At 46.2% G+C, this 10,937-nt stretch overlaps 1 protein-coding gene across 1 annotated transcript; it reads left to right on the forward strand.

Moving 5' to 3' along the window:
* The first annotated feature begins 6,596 nt into the window (after positions 1-6,596).
* On the forward strand, positions 6,597-9,956 carry LOC125720118 (early growth response protein 1-like). Its single transcript, XM_048995239.1, has 2 exons — positions 6,597-7,237; positions 7,722-9,956. Exons 1-2 carry the CDS (start codon positions 7,027-7,029, stop codon positions 8,948-8,950), a joined length of 1,440 nt encoding a protein of 479 aa, XP_048851196.1. The 5' UTR covers positions 6,597-7,026; the 3' UTR covers positions 8,951-9,956.
* The last annotated feature ends 981 nt before the right edge of the window (positions 9,957-10,937 follow it).

The raw sequence follows: 10,937 nt of genomic DNA on the forward strand, positions 1-10,937 counted from the left end.
TTTGTTCATTTCGCTAATCTGACTTCCTCTGCCGGCCCCTGGAGGTTGGGCTCCCCCTTTGAGTCTGGTTCCTCCCAAGGTTTCTTCCTTCGAGGGAGTTTTTCCTTGCCACTGTCGCCTCTGGCTTGCTCACTGGGGGCTTTAGGCGGGAATAATGTAAAGCGCTTTGAGACAAGGTAGTTTTTTGAAAACGTGCTATATAAATAAAAATGAATTGATTTGAATGGATTTCGTCTCATAACAGGCCAGTAATTTCCGTAGGTTTATGTGCCCATATGCTTGGGCATGTATTTGTGTTGCCTATTCTGCTTACAAACACGACTAGACAAACCCATGGACTCACGTGAACTGAGTTGCCTGCACTCTGCAGGAAATGGATGCCTGACAGGCCAAAATACAGCCACTTTCAGGACGACACGCCTGCACCTTCATTTAAGCACAATGATCATCGTTTTGAATCCGCACCCAACGAAAGATTTACTTCAGAATATCTGAGATCATTCTGATTGTTCATACATTTTGTACAAATGCCCATGCGAAACAGAAAGAGCAAGGCCCAAGGCTGGAGACACGTTGGACACAATGCAAGTCCATCGCAGGGCTAAAACTTTTTCATTTTTGTTAATATACTGTACTTCATGACTGCTGGATCCATTGATCTTCATGCTCTAGAGGCAACTTCTGTCTATAACCACTATCTGTTCACCATCAGTACTAAAGTTATTTTCTTAAACTATGGTCAAAACCTTGATCTGCTGCTAATTTAGCTGTATACTCATCTTTTCAAACTGTTTCTCAGATTTTCGTTTTAGTCTTCGGTAGCTTTTTGGAATTTGTGATTCAGCACCTTCAAGAGATCGTTATCCTCCCTGGGTTTGTCTTCTCTTTGCAATTTCCATTGTTCCTTCTGAAATCCATTTTGGTTTGTTTGGCTCTTTCAAACCGGTTCATGCTGTTTTTGCCGAAGGTGATGGGCTGCATTTTCAAGGTCATTGCTTGGAAGTGAGGTGGTCTCCCTCTCACTTTTACGTTAAAACGTAGCCACTTCGGACCAAATTTATTTTGGATTTTGACTTGAGCTCTTGCTTTGCTTGCCACCGAGAATGTAGTTCATCTGATTTTTGTGAACTAATAATAATTATAATTGACACTTTTATTGATCCCCGTAGGGAAATTGTCTTTACGCCTCCCACAACTTGCTCTTTTTTCATAGAGGAAGTTGTCTGCGAAGGGCTGCCACCCGTAGCGGCGCCCAGGGAGCTGGGAGTTAAGGGCCTTGCTCAAGGACCCACAGACTGAGGCCCAGGTATAAAGATGATGCTTTGGTTCATCGTCATGTTCTGACATTGAAGAGGTCTTTGGGTTTGTAGAAGCCGGTAAGTTTTATATCTCCCTCATAACAGTGGCCTAGCCAATGAGTACCTATTTCCGTCTTTACCCCATCCAGCCAGGCTTACCATGCTCCAGAAGTCCAGAAGGCTTAGATCCACACACACCAACTGTGCTCTGAAGACTCCAGAGCTTCTCAGTAGCATGCCGAGTGACTGCTGACCTGAGACTCTTGTCTTACAGCAATATATCGGTGTTTATTCTGGTGTGTCATTTGGTTAGTTGCATTTTGTTTACCAATGTCGTCTTCCACGCAGTCACCCTTCACCCTTGTTACCATGGTGATCATCATCCACCTATGTCCTACGGTATGTCTCTGATACCCAGTGTAGGCAGCGGGATTTGTCTGGCACTTCTGTTAAGACCGGTCTGCCGTGGATGACCCTGGCTTTCCAAGCTTATCCCAGGCACACAAGACACCCCAACAACACGCCGTACTGTGAGCCGGAAGGACGACTGAGAGACGCCGTTTCACCGAAACCGCGTCTCTTTGAGGTGTGAGAGGAAGCCAGAGTACCCACATGCACACAAACATATCGCAGAACCGGGACAGAAGCCACAACCCTAGAGGAACGCGGACGCAGCGCCACCCACTGAACCACTGCTTCACCCACTTCCTGCTTCACTGTTCAGCGCTCAATCCAGAATAGTAATTGCGTTTTGCGGAAGTTCATTTACATCATTTTGTTCTTGTCATGAAATATCTACCAGGAGAGGTGTGTCCTCAGGAAATCCCTGAAATTATTGCACCCAGCTGGCTCTAATTAACTTTGGGAATTTAGGAATATGAAAGCCAGCTGCACAGAAGAATGGAAGGAGACTTGAGTATTAGATTCCATAAATGCTAATTGCCAGGAAGTGGTGTTTTGTAAAGTTAACAAAACCCTTTTGGTGGGAAAAAATGGAAAATTCTAGAAGACATATCTTTTCTATTTATAGAGGACATGGGGTGAGGTTCCTGAAGCTAAACACTGCGTCGTTCGTAAGATCTATGTTAAAAGATAAAACTTACAAATGACTTACTGTTAAGAAAGCTTTGGGAAACCCCTCTGTGAGCGGGCAATAATGACCTGGCAGGTGTAAATGAAAAAAATAAAATAACAAAGAAACAAGAACGTGAGCAACAGCGAATAACTTTGGCTACTGTGCATTCTTATGCGACCTGTTCCTCGTGGCAGACAAAAAGTCGCATTGCAGGACGCTCGCCACGAAGACGTCGCAACTATGGACGAATGCGGTTTCTATTTGTGTTCTAAACTCGGTGCCTAAGGTGTGGCACACAGATTGAGAAAACCCTCAAATAAACAGACTGTGGAATACTACCACTTTAAAGCGATAAGCTGCCCTTCCTTTGCTGGAAATGTTATGTTCCAGGAGCTGGGAAAATAGAGAAGGTCGTTTATCAGCCAGCAAAGGGTACGGAGTATCCTGACTGAGCCACGGAGTAAAGTTACACCTATAGAGGGTCAGGGGAGATTTCCTCCTTCATTGTGTGTTTCCTCGATGCCCTAATCAGAGGGGAAAATACTGTAAAAGGCACATTTCCATTTCATCAGATGCTAAAAGGGGCCTGGGGAATGTGGGAGGAATGGGACGAGGATCGTCACAGCGGAACTGCAGGATACAAAGTACGGGTTTTACATTTGTTGTATCAAAGCGAAACAAAAGTTATGTAAATAAACACAGCAGAACTACGTTAACATGGGACAAAACAATTCAATCGAGCTAAAAGTGGAGTCTGTATAACTTCCATCAATCCATCCATCCATCCATCCATCCAGGTAAGGTCCCAGGGGGTCTAGAGCCCACCGCCAGCAGCACAGGCTGAGAGCTTGGGACACACTCTGGATGGGATGCCCACCCAAACATACTCTATGAGCAATTTAGAGACTCTATGTGTTACGTCCGGTCCTGCCCATCATGTCCGCCTGACCTTGCCGTCTCCTCCATGTGTGGCTTGTTGCATCTTGTTAGTCCTTGTATTTAAGTACCTCTTTGACCTTCAACCTCGGCCGCTCCTCCTGTCTGCCCATGTCCTTCCCTGTACTCATCTCCTCATTTTGATCCCTTGCAGTCCCGCTTGTTTCCCTGCTGCCGTTCAGTTACATAAAACCCCATTTTCGTTCACCAACTGAGTGCCTTTGAGTCCTTCGTCCTGCATGCTGTGACAGTATGACAAATGGCAGATTAGCGAACTAGCGAAATAGACAGTCTCAAGGGTCATGCTGCTAAATGTTGGGTAATATTAGCTAAACTGAAATGCATTAATTTGCTCTTAGAACACAGATAGATGTCATCCATGAGTTCCTCCTCTGGAAATCACACCGCGAGGAAGAATAACCTCTGACTGAGGTGATGCAGTGAAGACCTCAGTACCTGAGGTCAAAGGTCACCGGCTTCAGTCTGTATATAAATAAGGAATGATCGGCATCTGGAAGCTCTGTTAGGTTTCTGGCAGAACATCTGTCCTCACTGTCTGATGTGAGCGACCATGTGAAAGGTGTCGCGGCGACGAACAGGATTTCTACATATATATTCTCAACCTTGACTCCACCTTGAAATACGATGAGTGACAGGCATGGCCTACAGCGCAGCCCTACAAGGAAACGTCATCTGGAAAGAGTAGCTATGCTGCAGATTCCCCACTTGAATTCCTGCATTGCTCGTACAAAGGCTAGCACATTACTTTTCCAGATTTCATGTATTGCCTCACATTCTGGTCCTGGGGGGCCTTCATGCACCGGTGGGATAATGTCAGCGGCAGAACCGTAAACTCCAGCACGGTGTTGTGGGAGGCTGGTTGCCGTGGAGAATGATGCCATTAGAACCCGGTGTTACACAAGCAGACTCGCGACCGGTGTGATTCGACTCGACTTGGGGGGGGCAGCGAGGTGAGGCTTAATTACATACCAGCTGCTGAGAGAGATGGGGGGGGGGCAGGTCCTGCTTATAAATAAGGGTGCAGAGATAAGTCTCACAGCAGGGGAACTCCACTTTGTGCCTGGCTGCGTAGGATGCATGGATTAAGATGAGCATTGACAGGCTGAGACTGCTAAGGGATCTCAGCTCTTGGCCGCAAAAGATGCAGCGGCGCAAAACATCTGCAGAACTCGCTTTGAACTACGGGAGGCCTCCTCTCCTGATTTACTTACAGCGTCATTTCATAGCGCCGCCTCCTCCACACGCTGACATTAAAACGTGGGATTTGCTATACCCACAAATAAACGACACGCTATTTCTACCTCTCTTAACTCTATATAAATGTAAAGGAGGTTAAACTGACTAGAGAACCAGCTGTATTTGTCAAAAACAAATAAACAAAAAAATAAATCAGTCTCTGCTACCCATGTAAAAATTTGTCGGTGGATTAATGTGTCGCAGCAAAGTTCCAGCTATAGAGTATTTTGAGAGTGTCACTCGAAAGATATTCCATTGTGTTCACGGTAATATTTTTAGTAATCAATTTGCCCAGTACCCTGTTATTGAATCCTTAATATATTTTGCATTTTTTCCGTTAATCTTGCCCGCCTGAGTCGATCAACAGCGTTTGTGTTTCGGGCCGATCGGCAAAGCGGCGGCGTGAGAGGATCGCAGCCGTGAAGCCTGCCTCATGAGGGCGGGTGAGCCGTGCACTGGAGCGGTATTCCCCGGAAGATCACTCCCAGCTCCGTCCAGCACATCGGACGCTCAGTCATCACTTCAAACCACGTGTGACTCACAATTCTCTAATAAGTCTGCGTGAGCGGGCAGAGCCGTAAGTTTGCAGCGGCATGCAGTGAGGGAGCAGGCGGATCCGCTCTTTGTCCATCTTAAGACTTGGAGAGGACCACGCAGGATAGCCGACCCAAAAAATTACGAACTGATGAAAATGCAAGTTACTTACTTCTCTGGTCCTCAATCGTACAATGCCGCCAATTAAGACTGAACTGAGTCAATCTTTCGTCTGGCCGCTTTTTTTTTAGATTAATTTAGAAGGCCATGAAGTACCCTGTCTGAGTACGTTATAAGGTATGGGAATATCTTTAGTGAGGTATGTTGGGGGAAGAATATTTATAATAAACATTTACCGCCCCGAATTGCTATGAATTCTTCCCATTTACTGTTTTACGTTATATTTATGGTGCTGTTTAAGGTGAGAATCCGCGGACAATAAAGCACTGAGTAAGCAACAGGAGCTTCCAGTTTGTTATACAATATACACGATTACGCACCCATAAATTTCTCAGTTTCATTCCTGTGCGAAGTGGGTCGCGGTAGCATCTGCTGGTCCCAGTGATGGCAAAGGGACCAGATGCATCCGATATCCCCGAGGAGTCCGTCAGTTTTACGTACTGCGCTACATGCTTGGGCGATAGAATTAAATCGCGGCGATGCGTCTTTCTGTACTAACTGCAGTCGTGGCTGACATGCAGCGGGTGACAAAAAGCATACATACAAGCACAAACACGGTTTCTTTATTATTATTATTATTATTATTATTATTAGTATTATTATTAGTATTGATGTTGTTGCTATAGCTGTTGCTTTTTATAATATATAATAAAAACGTACATGAATCTGTTAAATTGTAAATTTGGAAATATGCAATAAAAATATGTGTTGCAGACCTTTACGAAATTTGTTTATGTTACATTTTTTATTTTTTTGCATTATTCTTAATGAAATCAAAATGAGCTGAAAGTTGTAAATAGTTTAAAAGGCCTGTCGATATTGGTCGCCAGCGCCTTTGAAAGTGAGAAGCAGAATGCTGACATTTGTAATTCCCCTTGAGCGCAGGCCTTCAGTTGCGCCTCGGTCTCTCATTCACTGCCAAGCTCTGATCAGCACCATCTCAGGAAACTCCAAATAAGGGCAAGGAAGTGGCAGCCCACCGGAAACCCAGTCTAAGCATGACCTTATATGGCGCTCCGGCGCTAGGGCTTCCGCCAAAATACCGTGCTTCTACAAAAGAGAAATTTGCGTTCAGCGGAGCCCGCCGCTTGAATACTCACTGATAATGTGCCATTTGTGTGTCGGTATCCTCAACCAAAGTGTCAACCACGTACATTTATGTTCGTGCGCTGCAATTGCTCTGCTTACGGTTTCTCCGCTCTCGTTATTCCGCTTGGCAAGCTCCGCGTGTCTTCCACCGCAGTGCCTAAATATGGGCTTCCTCCAGTCCAAATACGGACATCTACGTCACGGCAGGAGAGACTATATAAAGGAGTGGGGATCCTCTGAAACGTGAAAGAGCCCAGAGCGCCTAATAGAAACATTAGAAGCAGAGCGATAGAAACAGTGACTTAAAGCCATATTTCGGTCTCCCTCGGAAAAAAAGCATTAGACCCACAGAAATACACAAGTGAAAAAAAAGTTTCTAAATTTTTAAAAGTAAACAACAACAAATGGTTACAACTAATTAACCATTGGAGATAACGAGCCGGACTCCGGAATCCGATTATTGAACTAGTTTTTTGTTTTTATTTTTTTGCTTCTTAAGAAGAAAAAAAGGCTGAGATCTAGAGTGCCCTGGATATCCTGCAGAGGTGTTGCCTTGCAGCAGCAGATAGAGAGAGCGAGCGAGAGAGGCAGCATCTTCTCGAAGGCGTGGTGGTGTTCCCCCACTGCTTCTCATCCACGGCAGCAGCCTCCTGAAGTATGAGCACTGCTAAGACAGAGATGCTTCTACCCACGCTCCAGATCTCAGAGCCCCTGAGCTTTCCTCAGTCGCCCATGGATAGCTACCCCAAGCTGGAAGACATCATGCTTCTCCACTCTGCCGGGACACCCTTCCTCGCCGCCTCCGCGCCAGAAGGTGCTGGGTTCGGGACCGGGGATCCGGGAGAGCAGTATGACCACCTGGCTGGAGGTAAGATCAACCTCTTAACTTTACAAAAGGAATCATGCAAAGCGATGTTTTTACAATGCGAACCCTGTCATTTTAATGCAAATCTCGGTTTTTAAAAAGATCTCAGCATCTTATCATTCTTTTCATTAATTTGTAGACAAGTACACCAAAGGATATTAATGATACGCGGAATGTGCTGGGGTCTAAATGTTGGTCTTGTATTTATTTAGAGCAGTAAGGATGGGGAAGGGGTGCAGCTTTGATTACTAAGAGCGCTTAGGCAGCAGAAAGTCCGGACAGGCATCATGCGTTAGACCCCAGGCTGCTCTGGGACGCACTGAGCGGGGGGATGTTCCAATTTTGCGTCAGACGGTCTCGGGACGGTTTGGGAATTTCTGCCAGCGGGATTCTCCTCCACACTGGCTTGAGTTCTGAGTGGCAGGGAGCTGGACCCATTGCTGATCGTTATTAACCCCCCCTCTTTTTTTTGTAACCCCCTTTGCAGACACGCTGCCAGATATCGCGGTCAGCTACGAGAAGTCCTTTGTGGAGCAGAGCTACTCCAGCCAGCGCCTGCCCCCGCTCTCCTACACAGGACGCTTCACCCTCGAACCCACAACCACCTGCGGGGGCAGCCTCTGCCCCGAGCCCCTCCTCAGCCTGGTCAGTGGCCTGATGGGGATCTCCAGCCCCTCTGCTCCATCCTCGTCCACCTCCTCGGTCAGCTCCTCCTGCCAGGCCAACATGAGCTGCTCCGCCCACCATGGCGAATCCAACCCCATCTACTCCGCCGCGCCCACCCAGGCCGCCAGCAATTCCAATCTTCTTCCGGAGCATAGCCAGGCATTCCCGAGCCCCACAGGCTGCACCATCCCATATCCGCCCCCAGCCTACGCAGGTGGGAAGACCTCCAGCTTCCCGGTCCCCATTATCCCTGACTATCTCTTCTCCCAGCAACAGACCGACTCCAGTCTGGTGCCCCCTGATCAAAAGCCCTTCCAGTCACAATCGGGACAGCTTTGTCTCACGCCCTTGTCCACCATTCGGGCGTTCGCCTCCCAGACAGGATCACAGGACATAAAGTGCGTGGAACAGTCGCAGCTAACCAAGCCCCGGCAGGTCCGTAAATACCCCAACCGCACCAGCAAGACGCCCCCCCACGAGCGCCCCTACGCCTGCCCCGTGGAGAGCTGCAGTCGCCGCTTCTCCCGTTCGGACGAGCTGACGCGCCACATCCGCATCCACACTGGCCAGAAGCCCTTCCAGTGCCGCATCTGCATGCGCAACTTCAGCCGCAGCGACCACCTGACCACGCACATCCGCACGCACACCGGCGAGAAGCCCTTCGCCTGCGACGTCTGCGGCCGCAAGTTCGCCCGCAGCGACGAGCGCAAGAGGCACACCAAGATCCACCTGCGGCAGAAGGACAAGAAGGTGGAGAAGGTGGTGGGCCCCGTCTCCATGCCCTCGCCTGCGTCCAGCTACCCCTCCCCCGTCACATCTTACCCCTCTCCTGTCTCCTCTTACCCCTCCCCAGTCCCCTCCTGCTACGCCTCACCAGTACACAGCTCCTATCCCACCCAGTCCGCTGCCACCGGCTACCCGTCCGGCACATTCTCCACCCAAATAGCTGCCACGTTCCCCTCCACCCTCCCTACCGCCCTGTACAGCCCCCCTGTCACCAGCCCCGATGGCCAGTCCACCGTCTCCCCAAGAACAACTGACATCTGCTGAGGTCTTCAAACTACCGGACTCTCATTTCTGGACAAAATGACGGAGAAAAAAAAAAAACTGGAAAAGCACTTTTTATTGTTTTTGCCCGGCTCATCCCTCGTTTTCAAACACAAATACGACAAAAGGAGACCTCTCCACTTCTTACGCAAATTAGACTTTCTAAAGACAAAAAGATTGAGAGATCCTTGGCTACTCTGCCTGCTTAGCATTCCCAACTCAAGGACAATTAAGCAGAGATACGCATTTATAGACTCCTACGATATACATAAGGTGTACGTATGTCGTAAACGTGCCATGTTTTTGCTTTCCGTCCGTCGGTACTATCAATGTGAAATGTTTTCGCATATTTACATTGTACTATTCAGACTTAGCTGACACATAGCTTATGAATATTTCTTCCCTGTCGCGATTCATTTCAGGTCTGTGTACAACAAGCATGTGCGAGAATTGTTGTCATTTTATTTTCTCTCTTCTGTAAATATGACAGGTTCGATCTCTCCCCTTTCTTCACACGATTAGGCATTATGTTAAAAAGAGAAATAATCTGTTTGGAAGAGAAACGTGCAGTTCTGGTGCCTTCTGAAATGCCACTTTGGCTGTTAAACGGAACAATTTAAAGTACGTGAACAGATTTAATGCATCTGAAATAGTACTATTACGTATGTAGGATTTTAAGGGGCAATTAGACAATACTTGAGGTCTCAATTTCACAACTAGAATGTAACCAAAAAGGAAATTTCATACCTATATTTTTGTATCAGAAATGTAGTTATCTTCAGGGTTGGAATGTTGTACATAGTTACCTACTGAGTAGGCATAATTTTTTTAATGTGTTTTACATGCAATTCATTATTTTGTGGTAATTTCTATTTTGTAATTGTGTTTGCTAAATAAAGTGACTGTTTTGGCTTCAAAACACATTGAATGCGCTTTCACGAATGGGTCAGTTGCTGTTAAGAATTCTCCTTTCAGAGAAGAAATACTAATAAAGTATGCATAAAATATCTTCACTTGTCACTGATCTCTTCCGACTTACATTTCCTTTTTGATAAAATTAAGCAAATATAAAATGAAATTTTGAGAGATTCCATTTAAAAAGCAAGTTCTTTTCTGCATCGCGAGGCATGTTCTGCTCAAATGAAGTATCATATAGGAACAGGCATTAAACTGAAGTCATAAGCGCTGCATTTTAAATTGGACTCAGATCACTATTTGGCATTACAGAGATTTCGTAACCAAGTTGCATTTTTATAGCTGCAGATGAAGAACTAGTCACCGGCCAAACCTTCTATGTCTAAATTTCCAGAGTCCTTGTTGAATTCATGCATTAAATATTTTAACGGAGGCTGTTATGACCCATTAAGTGATCCCCAGGCCTCGGACATGAACGAAGTCTCCTTCTTAGGTGATACAGAGCTGGGATTTTGTTTCATTTGTTGTCCAAAAGAACGAGGTCTTTTTATACAGACATGCCACTGCACCTCAACACTGAGGTCCTGAGCTATTTCAAAACGATCTCCCCAAGAAGGATTCCAGAACATGTTGTTCTATATTTCAGCTGCTGTGATGTCTGCGGGCAAGCAAACAGATCTTGGCAGGTCGAGTGTGTGGATACACACAGCCTCATTTCGTTCCTGTGCAGGTCTGTCCCCAAAGCCATCCTTCCTTTCCGTGCTGCTGTACCTTACCAGCTGCTCATTACTGTGCCTTGTGCTTCAGAATCGGAATCAGAATTCAGAATTCGGAATCAGAATTCAGAATCAGAACCCTTTTACTCAGCAAGTGAAAAATGCACAAGGAATTTGTTTTGGTGCGTGAGGTAAACAATTAAACATACAATTATGAGAGAAATACAAAAGACAATAAATAAAATAAAAAATTAAAAAAGGCAAGACAACTGAATGCTGGGTGCAAACAGCTTTAGGTCTGTTTTTGTGCTTATAATGGTAACATGTAGTTTAAAAATTATGCCAACATTATACACATA

Source organism: Brienomyrus brachyistius, chromosome 24 (genome assembly GCF_023856365.1).
Source record: "Brienomyrus brachyistius isolate T26 chromosome 24, BBRACH_0.4, whole genome shotgun sequence".
Lineage (NCBI taxonomy): Eukaryota > Metazoa > Chordata > Actinopteri > Osteoglossiformes > Mormyridae > Brienomyrus > Brienomyrus brachyistius.